Source organism: Periplaneta americana, chromosome 12, assembly GCF_040183065.1.
Source record: "Periplaneta americana isolate PAMFEO1 chromosome 12, P.americana_PAMFEO1_priV1, whole genome shotgun sequence".
Lineage (NCBI taxonomy): Eukaryota > Metazoa > Arthropoda > Insecta > Blattodea > Blattidae > Periplaneta > Periplaneta americana.
The window spans coordinates 165,459,337-165,477,214 of NC_091128.1; the positions used below are offsets into that span (position 1 = coordinate 165,459,337).

Below are 17,878 nucleotides of genomic sequence, written 5' to 3' on the forward strand. Positions count from 1 at the left end.
AAGGTCCATCATCCACTCTATAGCTGTGATTTTACTGGTATTTATCTGTCAAACTTGAGATGTATTCAGAATCGAATACCCGCGTGTAAATCTTGTAGACTAGAGCCTCTAGACAAAAATTCTGGTAGCATCTTCCTCTACACAGCTCTGCTTTGATTGATGTTTTCTTTGTCAAATTTCGGATGTATTCCTGCAAACAACATTCTGGGAAAATCATGGCGTCTTCCACTCCACAGCTCTGTTTTCATTGGTATTTTTTTTGTCAAATTTCGGATGCATTCCTGCAAGCAACATTCTGGGAAAATCATGGCGTGTTCCACTCCACAGCTCTGCTTTCACTGGTGTTTTTTTTTTTGTAAAATTTCGGATGCATTCCTGCAAACAACATTCAGGGAATATCATGGCGACTTCAATCCAAAACTCTGCTTTCACTGGTCTTTTCTTTGTCAAAGTTCGGATGTATTCCTGAAAACAACACTCTGGGAAAATCATGGTGACTTCAATTCACAGCTTTGCTTTCAGTGGTGTTTTTTTTTTTTTAATTTCGGATATATTCCTGCAAGCAACATTCTAGGAAAATCATGGTGACTTTCACTACATAGCTCTGCTTTGACTGGTGTTTTCTTTGTCAAATTTCGGATATATACCTGCAAACAACATTCTGGGAAAATCATGGCGTCTTCCACTACACACCTCTGCTTTCACTGGTGTTTTCTTTGTCAAATTTCGGATGTATTCCTGCAAACATTCTGGGAAAATCATGGCGACTTCCAATCCACAGATCTGCTTTGACTAGTGTTTTCTTTGTCAAATTTCGGATGTATTCCTGAAAGAACATTCTGGGAAAATCCTGGCGTCTTCCACTACACAGTTCTGCTTTGACTGTTGTTTTCTTTGTCAAATTTCGGATGTATTCCTGCAAACATTCTGGGAAAATCATTGTGACTTCCACTCCACAGATCGGCTTTGACTAGTGTTTTCTTTGTCAAATTTCGGATGTATTCCTGGAACAACATTCTGGGAAAATCATGGTGACTTCCAATCCACAGCTCTGTTTTGACTGTTGTTTTCTTTGTCAAATTTCGGATGTATTCCTGCAAACATTCTGGGAAAATCATGGTGTCTTCCAATCCACAGCTCTGCTTTTCACTGATGTTTTCTTTGTCAAAGTTCGGATGTATTCCTGAAACAACATTCCGGGAAAATCGTGGTGACTTCCAATCCACAGCTCTGTTTTCACTGGTGTTTTCTTTGTCAAAGTTGGGATATATTCCTGAAAACAACATTTTGGGAAAACATGGTGACTTCCAATCTACAGCCCTACTTTGACTGGTGTTTTCTTTGTCAAAGTTCGGATGTATTCCTGAAAACAACATTCTGGGAAAGTCATGGTGACTTCCAATCCACAGCTCTGCTTTTCACTGATGTTTTCTTTGTCAAAGTTCGGATGTATTCCTGAAAACTATATTCTGGGAAAATCATGGTGACTTCCAATCCATAGCTCTACTTTGACTGGTGTTTTCTTTGTCAAAGTTCGGATGTATTCCTGAAAACAAGATTCTGGGAAAATCATGGTGATTCAAATCTATAGCTCTACTTTCACTGGTGTTTTCTTTGTTAAAGTTCGGATGTATTCCTGAAAACTACATTCTGGAAAAGTCATGGTGACTTCCAATCCATGGCTCTACTTTGACAGGTGTTTTCTTTGTCAACGTTCGGATATATTCCTGAAAACAACATTCTGGAAAATCATGGTGTCTTCCAATCCATAGCTCTACTTTGACAGGTGTTTTCTTTGTCAACGTTCGGATATATTCCTGAAAACAACATTCTGGAAAATCATGGTTTCTTCCAATCCATAGCTCTACTTTCACTGGTGTTTTCTTTGTCAACGTTCGGATATATTCCTGAAAACAACATTCTGGAAAATCATGGTGTCTTCCAATCCATAGCTCTACTTTGACAGGTGTTTTCTTTGTCAACGTTCGGATATATTCCTGAAAATAACATTCTGGAAAATCATGGTGGTTCCAATCTATAGCTCTACTTTCACTGGTGTTTTCTTTGTTAAAGTTCGGATGTATTCCTGAAAACTACATTCTGGGAAAATCATGGTGACTTCCAATCCATAGCTCTACTTTGACAGGTGTTTTCTTTGTCAACGTTCGGATATATTCCTGAAAACAACGTTCTGGAAAATCATGGTGTCTTCCAATCCATAGCTCTGCTTTGACTGATGTTTTCTTTGTCAAAGTTCGGATGTACTAGAGTTCAAGACGCTCACTACACGTATAAACAGACATGCCTTCGTTTTCAGTGCGGCTTTGCAAAAACTTTTCTAGTGAATTATTATCTAAAGTTGCTCTTATTCGTTGTAATAATGATAACATTCTTTCTCAAATAGCTTGACTGTAGAATATGAAAAATTAATAGAAAAGAAAACAACTTTCCTCTGTTTTGCGGTTGCTATACAGGTGGAAGTGATACAACTGTGCAGTTTCAACAGCTTATTCCTCGGATAGAGTACAACAAAAAATTCTAATATCATATTACTCCCAAATGAATGCTTTTCTCAGAAAAAATAATTTTCCCCTAAATGTTGACACTGTTTTACTTGATAACTATAATTCTGATTTTTACTCTTATTATTAGAGAAACTGACAAAGAAGCATAATTTATCCCTTTGTGCTCTTTAAATAAAATTGAGTGTTTTCTTGCAAATTAAATAAAAACATTAACACATATCGTTATTTCTAGTCAAGTTTAAGTCCGACAACACTACTGCGTTGGCAAGGGACGGAAAGCTGCAAGGGCGAAGCTACGCTTACAATCGGGGGAGAATATTGAAAGAATCAAGTTAAAAACGCACGTTCAATTAAGATGTATGCAGATTTTGTGTCTATATGATGCCCCGTGATGAACATAATCTTCACTACGTAATATATATTAATAAAATTAATAAATATTAAATATAAATTGAATACTTAGGCCTACTTGAAGATCAAAATTGTGATTGAACATCCCATAGATAATCGTATTTGCAATAATCTTCAATAAAGATAATCGTACTTATCGCCATTTTCAGCTTAAAAGGTCCACCATTACAAAGAAAATAATTTTCAGTTTACTATGGCCACCTAGAACAACTAGCTGCTCGTTACAAGCTACTGCTGAATGAAATAACGCACAAGATGACCATTGGCGACAGGTAGCCTTCAATTGAATGCGTTTCGTGCACCATTGCAATCATTGCTTGAATGCTTAAAATTGAAAGAAAATTTGAACCGTGTAAATGCACCTGAACTCAGCTGTTCAGACCGAGTGCAAGTATGCTTTCGTACGTGAGTCGGCGACGCGCTGTTGCCAAACTGCGCAGCTTTCAGCGTAATTTCTAATTAACCATGAAATTAATTACCAACATAATAGATTTTAAATTTATTTTAATGTATTCTATTGTTCCTTCAATCTGCACAGTTATATCGTTTTCACCCTGTATATTAACGGAAAGGAAACGTTGAATAATGAAACGTCGCAGCCGGAAGTGGGGAGTAGCCTATGATGATGATGATGATGATGATCACGATTGCGATAATGTGTATGTATCTAATGTCTACCCACTTCACTTGTGTGATTCGAGTTCCGCATATTGCGGATAGATGGCAGGACTGTGGCCCACTTTCGGGTTGCACACCACTTCGGCGGGCCACGTTATGCATGAATGTATCTGTGGAGAGTTATGTCTTGAGTGTATGTGTAAGTGTAGTGTTGAGAATGGATGAGGATAATGATGAAGATCAGGAAGGGAGAAGGGGAAACCCGGTGTCGGCACGTAGCCTACTCCTGTCGAGTAGCACCAAGGGGCTACCAAGCTTAACGTCCTCATCCCACGGACGAATCACTATCAACAGTGACATATGCCTTCTCTTCATATGCACTGCGGAGAGATGTGGGATTTAACCCAGGAATATTGGTGTACAATTTTTAGTGATTAGAAGTTGTGCACCGCCATCTCTCTTAGTCTCGAGGTAGAAATTTTACATGAAAATTTCTGACCCCGCCGGGAATCGAAGTAGGGCCGGCTAGTCTGGAGGCAGACACACTATCACAGAGGTAACTGTGCGGATTTGATTACGATAATAGAATTTCTAATCCGAAATGTATAAATACTGACCTTTTTCGGCATCAGAAATTAGTGGTGGAGGCGGGTCCAGAGGACAGAGCATCGGTCGCGTGTTGGAGTCTGTGTCCAATTCTCCGGGTCGCTTTCCTTCTCTCAACGACAGCAGCTGCAAAGAAATAAGCAGGCTAAGTAACCAGTGCTACACCCGTACAAGGCTTCTTGAGCCGTTTTCCTTGAAAACAGTACACATTTAATATTGTTTTTTTTTTCAATGATGTCTATTTAAGTTTGTGTACTTAAAACAGTAGCTATTCGGGAGAAATTTCTTTTAATTACATGCTTAGGGAACAAGCGGAAAACCTGCTTTTACTTTAAACAATATCGAAATGTGTTCAATGCCAAATTAATAACGTATAGTACAGTACAACTCCAGTTCTGTGTAAAATCCTCCAGAGAAAGAATCAACCTGTTTTGGTTTACCTAAGAAGTATGATTAGTGTAATATTTTTTATTGGGTTATTATACGACGCTGTATCAACATCTAGGTTATTTAGCGTCTGAATGAAATGAAGGTGATAATGCCGGTGAAATGAGTCCGGGGTCCAGCACCGAAAGTTACCCAGCATTTGCTCGTATTGGGTTGAGGGAAAACCCTGGAAAAAACCTCAACCAGGTAACTTGCCCCGACCGGGATTCGAACCCGGGCCACCTGGTTTCGCGGCCAGACGCGCTAACCGTTACTCCACAGGTGTGGACTTTAGTGTAATGTTATGTATTATGTAGCTAGTCTGCGATATATGCAATGGAGGGCGAAAGGAACTGGCCATCCTTACTCATTATCTTCTGGCATAGTTGCCTCATAAGTGGTGCCATGTTGGTATCATTTGTGAGGTTCAGACCTGTCTTCGGACAGTTGACTAAACAACAGTATATCACATCGAAGTCAATTTTATCCCATCCGGATTTTGTCTGATTATGAACTTTATTATTAAATCTAGATTGGTCGTTTCTACCGTTTGTTTTTAATTCAGTTACATAAACTAATAAATACAAAGAAAAAACGCTACGGTGGTCTAGCGGCTGGAGCGCTGAACTTTTAATCCTGCGGACTCAGTTCGATCCCCGGTGTAACCCCGATTTATAACTTGTGTTGCGGTAATCCCGTGGCTTAGGTAACACATGGTTTTCTCCGGGAACTATGCTTCCCTTGTGGCATCCAAATAACTCTTCATCACCTCACCTCCTTACCTCACCTCATCTCACTTCATCGCGGGTGTAACTTAGATCAACATCCTACGACGCACCTTGGGCAATGGCTCTATCAGTAAATTGGTCGACACAACTGGCTTTATATGGGTGAATGACGAACAGTCAAGTACCCGCTATTAGTAACAAAAAAAATACAAAAAACTAGATAAATGAATTTTTTTTATTTTTATATTATTCAATTTTTAAATCCACCACCAACAAAAGCAAACTTCCAATTATAGGTGGCTTACATGGAATTGGTTCCATTTATAAAAATTTGGAACAATTTTGTGTAAGCTCTTCATCACAGCGAATAGAATTGAAATACTTTTTTAATCATGTCTTCATTTAACACCATTTTCGGCTATTTTTTATTTGTTCTGGAGGCCTGACTCGAGACCTCGGAGAGCGATTGTGGAATTTTGGTGGAACGATGATAAAGGTTAGGGGAAACTGGAAAACCCCGAGAAAAGTCCCTCGTACCGGGTTTGTTCGCTAGAAATTCCTTTATGACCCTGACGGTTATCGAACCCCACTCGCCACGGTGGAAGGCATAGTGGTTAACCATTCGGCCCTAAATGAGGTAATAGATTTCCTGCATTTAAATTATAATCCTACTGGCAAACAGTTGCGAAGATGGTCCAGTTCAAAGTGCTTCTCTGCCTACAATCAAGTAATGTGAACCGGCAGGATTTTAGTTGGGCGCTGAAGTTAGACACGTAGGTTTTTATTTTACATGAAAACAGTGCAGATCATCTCTCTGACTTGTCTAGAAAGAATATAAAGTTTATATCCTGAACAATGTCAGTTTTTCTACTCTTATTTTGCGTTAAAACAAATCATTTTATATTACAATAGTGAATTATTATGTCAGCATTTGAATCGACAATCAAATACGACATAGAACGGAAAGCTTTTCCAGCGCCCAGCTACAGACTGAACTTGATTGGTTCACGATGTCGAGGTCACGTGATTCTGCACATCTGTGTAAGCCTTCTGAATTTGACCGATCTGATCGCTTTCGTATCTAGCGTACCCTGCCTGTGACAAATTTATCTCGTTTATATTTGTGCAACAAGAATATTAAAATAAATTTGTTGCGTTTAATAATGTATTAAATGCATTTTCCTATATGTAATTATGAATTGAAGTAAATAATTCTAACAGCAAGGGATCATTCATGGAAAAATAATTATTTTATAATCGTAATATTTCATCTACTGATCGATGACTGGCGTGAGTGTAGCCATCTCCAATAATCGATTGATTTAGTAGTTTGACATCTTGGAATGTAATAGTGAGTGTGTTGTTATAGTGAATTGTGTAGAAGATTGTCGAAATGAAAACTGGATTAGAATGCTGTACATCTGCAGAATACAATGTAAGTAATTTATTTAAATATTTATTTTAGTTTTCATGTATTACTGCAGTGCTGCCGTATGTTTGTGACAACCCTAACCGCACCCATCTCGAATGGCTATAGACAAGATCGAACAGTATGCGTTTATTTTTATAACTAAACATTCTTTTGAATCTTACGTTAATAGTAAAGTACAAAAAACTTTAAAATAATATTTCTACAATACATACGTCTATGTATTAAGTATAAATGAAATGTGCACCTAAATATTTTGAAGTTTAGTGTTTTCTTTCTGAACATAAATGCGAATGGACTGATTGAGATAGAAGATTGCGTAGGGGAAATATTACCACACAAAGGATGTAACGCGAAAGGGTTTATAGAAGTCTGTGTTGCTTGCAAATACACAGACGAATTTTATTGCAATAAAAATTTACACCAGTGCTTCGTTTGATATTTTATTTGTTTATAACAGGATTAAAACTCTGAAAAATATTGTCATTTATTTTAACAATTTTAAGCCTCGAGCCATGTTTCGATACTCAGTATTTATCTACGTAGTTATTTTGACGTATATTGTAATTGCGAACATTTCATTCGTTCCCTAGTTTCTGCATTAATCAGATATGGCTATGGACAACTTATTATATATTTATTTTCATAGCAGAAGATTATTCACTCCGAAGTGCGATGTGAAATGCTCCTCCATATTGCTGAAGTGATAGAAACAAATTAATTTCGAACGGCTTCTTTAAGGTCTTCCTTCACCTGTCTCATAACGCATGCTAGTTATCTGATGTAAGTCGTACCCATTGCATACGAGATTATACAAGCTGGCGCATAACATGATCAAGAGTGGGTCTCGGAGCGTCATTACAATTTCTGCCGCTAGGTTCGCCTCGCAGTTCTAATAAATTATGAATAGTTCCATTACTAAGCTTTGTGTATCGTGAAAATTCTTTGATTAATTTTGCATTACTGATAGAGTACAAAGATAAACATGGCAAGCATATTACAGTCTTAGCCTATTTGGGATTTATTGATGATTTGTTTAGTAACAGTATGCAGATTTTCAGTGTGATTTAATAGAATTTACAATTTTGTTTCCCGAAAGTCTGGATTTGTTCAATTAAACATTTTTCTTTCAAATTACATTCTTCATCTGGTCCATTTACTTCGGCAAGTTGAATGTTTTCAGTTTCGTGTTTTTTCTTCAGATTTCGTTCCCTCTAATTCGTTTTAATTGCTGAAAGTGAACTACCGGTGTCTTCTACTTTCAGACACATTATTATTATTATTATTATTTTTAAATTAATATAATTCTTAGTTTGTCTTGTCTTAAGACAATCAGTAGCGGTATTCGGTATTTTCGAGGAAAGGAGCATGATTAAAAATCATTTGTAATGGTGAAATATTCTACGGCAATGGTTAATTATTACTGCTGAATATTGACACATATACGATTTGAATTATTTAAAATACTACATACGCAGCAAAGCTATTTTAAAGTTGCGCGTCGTAAGCAACGCTCATAACGCATGCTAGCTATCTGATGTAGATCGTACCACACAATGCATTATCACTGGATGAACACTTCATTAAGATATTCTCTTATGACAATTGCATAATGCTCCATCCTGCTGAAATCAGACTTGATTCAGAAGTCCCCAATCTTGCATTTGAGGAATAAACCAGTCACATACAGTAACATAATGAAGTAGCTAATTTATTCGCAGCATCTTCAAAGAATTATGCACTGAACGAATTTGTGGCAGACATTGCAGCTCACATCACATGTGGCGGATTCTTTTCCACTTCTTCAAAGAAGCTTAAATTCTCTTTACTTCGAAAGTTTTTTTTTTTTTTTTTTTTGCATTACGGTAAATTGCACAATCGTCCGAGGTTATGGACTTTTCACCAATATGGTATCCAGGGCCCGGATTCTGATGACGTCATCTTTTTTTTTTCCTTGTATCGGAGACACTGCTCATTTATGACGTCCACATTCTAAAAATCTATAATTTATAGATCATTTTTTTTGTCATTTTCTGGTTTTAGGTCGTTTTTAAAAGCTATATGTCATTTTTTCAAGTTTTGGGCCAATATTTTCGTCATTAACGGGATTTTATAAACGCAATCTGCCTTCTGCATTATATTTTATCGTATTTACATTGATCTAATGGAAGAAACGAACAGAAACATACGGCGATATATATCACATCGCGTCGAGTTTTCGTCTGCTTGCGGCGAACGGAAACGAAAGAACAAAAATGGCGAACGATTATACCCAGTATTTATCGAGCCTTAGAAGTGCATAGGAATGTCTACAGCAGCGAATGACGAGACGCACACGTTTAAATGTAGCCGATCTGCAACGTGATTGGCTGCCGGAAATAAGAGCGACTCGACTATAATACACGAATTTTTCTCTTGTGACAGACTTTGCAACAATGAAATTTATAATTCTAATTTCTAATTTACAACAATGCGACTTATTCCTTGCTATGCGAACGCGATTATGAAACTGTTTAAACCTTAGTTGCAATGAAGTTTTCAGCGGAGAAAGTTCCAGTACCCATTCAATTAATTCGATCATTTAGTTCTTGTTTTCTATTTTTCCAATTATTAAAAATTAAGTATATAGCCTATACCTACTAATTCAATAATCTTTACTCTATAATTTTTGTATAGTAGTTTAATATAAACAATTGTTGTTTAGTCAACTGTCTGAATACAGGTTTGAACCTCATAAGTAACACCAATAAGGCATCACTCATGAGGCAGCTAGGCCAGGAGATAATGGGGTAGGGTGGCCAGTTCCTTTTGCCCTCCAATGCATACATCGCCGATTAGAATGATACATATTCCACTAATCAGACTTCAGATGTATACAAACAATTGTTCTTCCTCTGACACATATCGTCAAGTAAGATGTACTGCCTGATAATAGATGTACGTATCAGCCAGAACTTCAATCAGAAGTATATAAACAATTATCCAATTTGTAAGGTCATTTTTTGTAATTATTATGTAATTTTCATTAAATTTTAGAGTAATTTTATAGGTCATTTTTCAAGAATGTTTAGGTCATCAAAATCCGGGTCCTGGGTATTATACTTACTTCTTACATACATGAGTAGGCTTCGTATTTCAGCTACCCATAAACTGGAATAAAGTTGCCTGATTCGAAGTATATGTGACGCCACAGCACAGGTACAAGTACGTTCATATGCAAAATAGTTACGCATCCTTTGCCCTCTTCCTCTAGAAAGTCATAACCGGGACGCAGTCATAGTGAGTAGTCTTATCGATCACTGCTTTTACTAGTCGTATTATTTAAATAACTACATCTTTGTGGCTGATTGAAGGTTCATTGCAGAGGTAAAATGTCTTAGGTAAGACGCTCAAGCTTGTAATATTGCAGGGCATAGTTGAGGATATTTGAACTACTATTTTCAACAACATTAATAGAGCGGGCAAATCGCAATATAGCGAACGTAGAAGCTCCGCCCACGACCCCTTCCACTTTTCCCCTACTAGCTCATCAGACACTCTACGTGATAGGCGAGTGTTGTGTCGAATGCACATTTCATGTGGGTGGGGATAACTTCTCTTACAGGCGTTAGCTATATTGCGATTTATCCCATTAATATAAATTGTGTGAAATAAACGTAAAAGTGACAAAAACAATGCACTGAGAAACGCTGCAATACCAAAAGGCTCAAAAAGTGTGTTGAACGTAATCCAAAAGAACTAGCACCACCACAAACTGAAAATTATGAAGATAATTAACTCGACGTTTAGCATGTATTTGTGTAGCCTACAATGATACTCAGTGCCAACATCCCAATTAATAAATTATATAATGTACATTTTAGGGAATTTCTGGAAAAGTACATAGAAAATTAGTGGATTTTCAGTGATGAGCGACATGCACCATCCTAATGAAACACAAAAATATCTGAGACGATAGGAATATCTTGTACTACATCATGCACCAATAACGCTATGTGCTATTGAAAGAATTTCTTGTAACATAAAATCATTTAAAGTGACATCCGCATATGTTCAAGTTCCGTAACTTACGAATGCACGTTATTATTCACTGCAAAGATCACAACGAAAATGAACATCACGGTTCAAGCATGTGTTTACTAGTATAGCTTCAGAATGTCGGGAGTTGACTGTACTCCACGAACACGCAGCGACGACTTGTTTGTTTATATCCTTATCCGTTGCATTACCTTGGATAGTGCAACCGCTTTGACCTTGTCTTAACTTGGGCTAAACAAATCACTCCCTAACAATATCCCCTCTTGTTGATCGATGGAACTATCATAGAGCCAATTGGCTAGTATACCCATCGATTCATAGAGTCATTCTACCTAAGAGCCAACTGGCTAGTCTCTGAAATTGAGACAACTCATCCCGCCTAAGGTTTTTCCGTGGTTTTCCTAAGGCGCTAAGACAAATGTCGGGATAAGCCCTAAAAAAATGGGCCACGGACCTTGCCCTCATATCCCCATGACCCCTTTAATTACTCTAAATTAATTAAAAATTACATCTCTCCCTGCCTATCTCTTTGTAATTGAGTCACCATAAAGCCAAATGGCTGGTCTCTAAATTGAGACGATTCAACAAGGCTCAAGACAATCAATCATCTCCTACCTAATAGCCAAATTGGCTAGTCTCTTATATAAGACAACTCATCCTGCCTAAGGTATTCCGTGGTTTTCCTAAGGCGTAAGACAAATGTCGGGTTGAGCCCTAAAAGAAATGGGCCACGGACCTACATGCCCTTCCCCATATATTCTCCCCTTTTTCTAGCAAACGACGTAATGCCCTAGTTCAGAACCTATAAATTGCCTATTAAATGTGCGAGGTCAATCATTTAATCGCAATGCGAAAGGACAGGGAACCTTTAAAATTGCAGATTCAGAATTCACGGCGTTTTTTCTGACGGCCTTCGCCTGCTTTGTCATCGAACAACAGTTGACAGAGTCTTCACGACTCCACTTGCACTGCGAAATGTCAAAGCCTCTTTCAATGTGCAAGATAACACCTGCCATCCTAACGGCAAACAAACGAGTCTTCTCGACTCTTCCTGCACTGCGATATGACACAGTTAATTTCAATGTGCAGATTTACACCATCCATTTCTTCCTCTCCCGTCCCGTGATCACTGTGATCACATTTCCGTCCCCTCGCGTATGTGGTACCTAAGAGGTTACGTCCATTTTCGGTTTTTCCCCTTCAAAATTTCCTAGAACTCCTTCAGTGGAGCAGCGTAACCCGGAGTGAGACTAGTGGCCAACAGGCTTGGAGGTCACATATTTATTTTCTTACAGCCCCGAACCCCTTGCAAGGACGCGTTTTGCGTACCTTTTAAATTTGTCCTCTCAATTCTCCTCTTTCAATTCTATTCAATTCAGTTACCTGTGTTCGGCGTACTATATACCCAATGTGTCTTTAACTTCAGACTTTAGGTAGCTGGAATATGGAACCTATACATGAGATATTCGTTTTGAAAATGTACAGGGTTATTTCACTTCCACCGTGTGATTAGAGATTATAGTAACGTTGGTAGGGAACATCCTCTCCTACTCTAGCTCTATTGAAAGTCGTGGACTGCGAGGTACGTACCTTGGAGCCGAGGGCCGCCTCCCTCGCCAGCAGCACGGCGAGGCCCCTGACCCTGCGCCCCGCGCCCAGGCTGCGCCGCGCCTCCGACGTGGACTTGGCCTCGGGGCGCGGGTGGTCGTGCACCCCCTTGGCCTGGAAGAAGATGGCGTGGTCGGTGTGCCGCCAGAAGTGCGTGACGGGGTAGCCGCAGTGGCCGCGGCAGGCCAGGATCTCGAGGCGCCCCGCGCACTGGCGGTTGGGGCACGGCTTGCCCTGCTGCTTCTTGCGCGCCTTGTCGCAGATGGCGGGCCGCAGGTGCACCTTCTCGCCGCTGGGCAGCGCGCAGCGCATGGAGCACACCAGCACGCCCAGGCACGACTTCTTGAGGATGTGCACGTTGTGGTTGTTGGTGTTGCGCATGGCCCAGCCCGACGCGTGGCGCTTGGCCTCCTCGCTGGACGCCGGGTACACGAGCCGGCAGTGGCCGTCGGCCCACTCCTCCCAGCGGTTGTACTCGCTCACCCTGGGAATGCTGGTGTCGTTGATGTCCCAGTCCGTGCTCAGGTGTCTGCTGCTCATAGCCGGCGGCGAGCCGCAGTCCCTCCTGCTCCTGCGGGCCACACACAGTAAACCTCGTAACTCCACTTTTTTGTCTTAAATACCAGATGGCGCGTTAAGTATACCTCTTCATAGAACATCTCGTTATTCATAATCTTTTACAGTATCCACCTCGCGACAATGGAATTCCCTGTCACAAATGAGCGTATTCCGAATCTCACCGGTGAGCAATCCGATGGCATCACGGTGTTCCGAATTCCACCGATGACGTCATTGATGTTCCACCGGTGTCGCACCGGTGCCATCAACTTGCAGAGGTGGTGGCAGTCTCCATCAGCCGCCATCAGTGAATCTGATTGGTTCTTATATAGGACGGGAATTAGCAGACGAATAACATCGTGCACTGTTGTGTCATGGCGGTGTGTTCTGCTTTAGTTCTGCTGTATTGCTTGTAATGAGCACAACGTAAAAACAATATGTTAATGGCTTATGAGCGAACATGTCAACAGACCCGTTATTACTACTGGTTCAAGAATTAAATTGTTTATGCTATCTTTTCTTTGAACGAGATGGCAGTACGAAAATTTCGCATAATTTTGCTAGCATAGTACAGACAACAACTTGTACAGTCGCCATGACAGCCATCGATCTTTCCAGCAGTTTTGTTCCTTATTTCGCTGCAACGTGACGTCATTGATGCCACCGGACCGGTGAGATTCGGAATACGCTGAAAGTATTGGGGGCTGCAAAACAGCTTAAAAGATGACCTTCTTAGCATTTCACTCCAACCATACTGACTTAAACTATCACTGTCTACAGTGTTACTCCTTCCTTTAGACATGCATCCTGATAGTACTGTATTTTCAAAATTGTTTCATAATAATCTCTCTCTATTATCTGCTCCTGCGGGCCACCACACAGTAAACCTCGTAACTCCACTTTTTTGTCGTAAATACCAGATCACTTATCTGTGGCGGGTTAAGTATACCTCTTCATAGAACATCTCGTTATTCATCATCTTTTACAGTATCCACCTCGCGACAATGGAATTCCCTGTCACAAAGTATTAGGGACTGCAAAACAGCTTAAAAGATAACCTTCTTAGCATTTCACTCCAATCATACTGACTTAAACTATCACTGTCTACAGTGTTACTCCTTCCTTTAGACATGCATCCTGATAGTGCTGTATTTTCAAAATTGTTTCATAATAATCTCTTTCTATTATCTGCTCCTGCGGGCCACCACACAGTAAACCTCGTAACTCCACTTTTTTGTCGTAAATACCAGATCACTAATCCATTTCCTTATCTTCTTTTTTTCCCCCCATCATATCTTCCTCCCTAGTATTATTGAAACCTGGTTGAGTGGAAGAGAAGGCCTTATGGCCTTAACTCTGCTAGGCAAAATAAAAGTACTACTACTACTAGGCCTACTACTACTACTACTACTACTACTACTACTACTACTACTACTACTAGTATTATCAGTTCCTTGTTTTTCTTTCTTTCTATTTCCATCAGACATCCGTTTTTATTTACATTATTTCTTTTATTTCTTAATATTTCTTCATTAACTAATTATAATTAATTCATTAATTATTCCAATTTTTATCATTGTTCTCTACCTTCTTTCTTTCTTTCTCTTTTAGCTATACAGTTCCCTCTCTGCCATTATCCCTTTTCTTCCTTTCTAATTTTCATTATCTTCTCTCTCTTTCGTTCTATGTGCGTTGGTTAATTAGCATATCTACGAGATTTCACACTCCTACGATCATTAGAGTCCGGGCTGTACCACGCTGAACACCGTCAGTTTAATTATAACCACTCTGTATTACAGAACTTCTAATTAAACTCATACATTCATCGGATTAATATAAATTTCATTACCAGAAACAACAATGACTGATGTTCCAGTGAAACTGTTTCACTGAAACAAAATAATCTACATACTACTTTGGCAACTATGTTCAAACTTTCTTATTGGAAAAATGTTTATTTATCAAACAAATGTATGCATTATTCTCAAAGAATAACCCCCTGAAATTAATAACATTACTTACTGTTCATCCTGAATATTATAATATTCTTTATGTAAGTAATAGTACATTATGCAACGAGCCTGTAATGGTAGTAATTAAGACGCGAGTATGTTTATGAAACGAGCGCAAGCGAGTTTCATAATTTTCATACGAGCGTCTTAATTACCATTATAGGCAAGTTTCATACGACTTTTTATGCTCGACCATATTTCTAACTTGAAATTATTCATAAGTATTCGTGTTATTCTATCTGACTGGAGAGCGGAACTGACCTTGTGCAATATCTCGTAAATTGTGAGATGTGCGCAGACGCGAAAGTATTGAATTTTTTCCGAGAAACAAATGTCATTGACCTTGATGTAATATAGAGAGTAAAATAAACATTAATCTTGATAAGTTATAACCTTGAAATTGATTTAGACATTGAAAAACGAGATGACAAATTGAATTTAATTGAATATTATTTACAATTAACGCTAATTATTATAGTAACAGAACATAACCTTCTGCGACAGTATTGGATTTCCAGCCTCCGTGACTTTTCGCTAGTTGTCTTTCGATTGCATATCCGAGAATAATCGATACTTGCGCTTTCATATTGCTACAATGGTGTTTTCTGATTGGTGGAACACCTGAACTTTAATGAATAGGTGTACTTTAATGAGGTCCATTAAAGGGTTGCTACCAGGTGTATAATTACTACATTTCGGCATGGTCGAACATAAACACTTTTAAAAACAGCTTAAAAGATAACCTTCTTAGCATTTCACTCCAATCATACTGACTTAAACTATCACTGTCTACATTGTTACTCCTTCCTTTAGACATCATCCTGATAGTGCTGTATTTTCAAAATTGTCTCATAATAATCTCTTTCTATTATCTAACATTATTTGAAATATATTAACATTCTATGTATTTTAGCTCAATTCTGCTACATAGTTTGTATTTCAATGTTTAATTAATAGTTCGTAGTATTTTGTTGTTTAATTCGTAAATAACTCTTGTATACATGTAACTCTTATCTAAATCAAATTGTTGAATTCTTTGTAAGTTCATACATATGTATGTATACTTTTTACTGGTTGAGTATAAGAGAAGGCCTTACGGTCTTAACTCTGCCAGCTAAAACAAATTATTATTATTATTATTATTATTATTATTATTATTATTATTATTATTATTATTATTATTATTATTATACTTCTATAAGTTCCGGCGAGTACTTCAGTGCCATCTCAGAAAGTCGACCGACACATTTTCCCCCTTATTTTAAACGTTAAAAATCTACGACTGTCCCAAAATACTTCTAATCCACTAATCTTCATTCCATACAAGGTAACTCCGCATATTAATAAACAACAGAAAATCCTTCCGCGTCTCGACCGTTAATTGCTTCCTATGTTCCTATCTGTTGTGTTTTGGTTAGTGACCTGCAATGTCCGAGCATTAGAGAGGCAGCCAAGGCATTACAAATGTCTTCTTATTTGAATAATTTCAAGGAAAAAATTGTTCCGTGGCCGGATATCGAACCCGGGACCTTTGGCTGAGCGTGCCAACGCTCTACCGACTGAGCTACCCAGCAACTGTAACCGACACCGGCTCAATTTTTCCCTTTATATGTGACTAGTTGCAGGAAATGGGATCTAAAGTCGGATTTTAATTTTTTTCTTGTGGTTTCAAAAGACATAATGAGAATTTAAAAAGTCATAGTTCTAGATGCTATAGTTTTTTAATATATTACTTATTGAATGTTGATATTACATTATGTACTTTTCGAGAAAAATGCAATTAAAGTTTTCACTTGTTTTCTTAGCAATTATAAGAAAGATTTAGGTATTTAAGAAGCACTGTGTAAAACTACGTCCTAGTTTAGTATGTAAAAAAGGCTTACAGGTAGCGGAAGATGTCAAAACATAGAAATGCAGTTTTTACACTGCAAATTCGTTAATTTGTTCTCGTGTAAAATTTCCTTTGACAACTTTAGGTCCCTTTTCGCGCAATGGGTCACATATTCACATACCTCAAGTGGGCTGACAAGACGCCAGAATCCAACACTGAGTGCACACAAATTCTGTGTGACTTGAATTGTAGTTTCTGTTGACGAAGTGGCGTATATTATGCAGAACTGGCTTTCAGGTATAGCTCCCTGTGAAGCTGACTTGAATAATTTCAAGGAAAAAATTGCTCCGGAGCCGGGTATCGAACCCGGGACCTTTAACTGAGCGCGCCAACGCTCTACCGACTGAGCTACCAAACAATTGTAATCGACATCGGCTCAATTTTTCCCTTTTATATCCACATACCTCAAGTGAGCTGGCAAGACGCTAGAACCCAACATTGAGTGCACACAAATTCTGTGTGACTTGAATTGTGGTTTTCTGTTTACGAAGTGACGTATATTATGCAAATCTGGCTTTCAGGTGTAGTTCCCTGTGAAGCTGACTTGAATAATTTCAAGGGAAAAATTGTTCCGGGGCCGGGTATCGAACCCGAGACCTTTGGCTACCCAGCAACTGTAACCGACACCGGCTCAATTTTTCCCCTTTATATCCACATACATCAAGTGGGCTGAAAAGAAGCCAAAACCCAACACTGAGTACACACAAATTCTGTGTGACTTGAATTGTGGTTTTCTGTTGACGAACAGTGACGTATATTATGCAAAGTGTCTTTCAGGTATAGTTCCCTGTGAAGCTGACTCGAATAATTTCAAGGGAAAAATTGTTCCGGGGCCGGATATCGAACCCGTGACTTTTGGGTAAGCGCGCCAACGCTCTACCGAATGAGCTATCCAGAAACTGTAACCGACACCGGCTCAATTTTTCCCTTTTTATCCACATATCTAAAGTGGACTGACAAGACGCCAGAACCCAACACTGAGTGCACACAAATTCTGTGTGACTTGTGGTTTTCTGTTAACGAACAGT

The 17,878-nt window shown here is 38.8% G+C and overlaps 1 protein-coding gene across 3 annotated transcripts in view; it reads right to left on the reverse strand.

Moving 5' to 3' along the window:
* The window catches only part of gcm (glial cells missing), a 58,368-nt gene that overhangs the window by 5,109 nt on the left and 35,381 nt on the right, over positions 1-17,878 (reverse strand). For all 3 annotated transcript variants that reach the window (XR_011335351.1, XM_069842505.1, XM_069842504.1), the window contains exons 2-3: positions 12,372-12,960; positions 4,172-4,286 (exon numbers count right to left, since the gene is read on the reverse strand). Coding sequence is in view for 2 of the 3 variants with exons in the window: in XM_069842505.1 (XP_069698606.1) it covers positions 4,172-4,286; positions 12,372-12,960 (704 nt within the window). In the remaining variant the exon portion in view is untranslated. The remainder of the gene's footprint in view (positions 1-4,171; positions 4,287-12,371; positions 12,961-17,878) is intronic.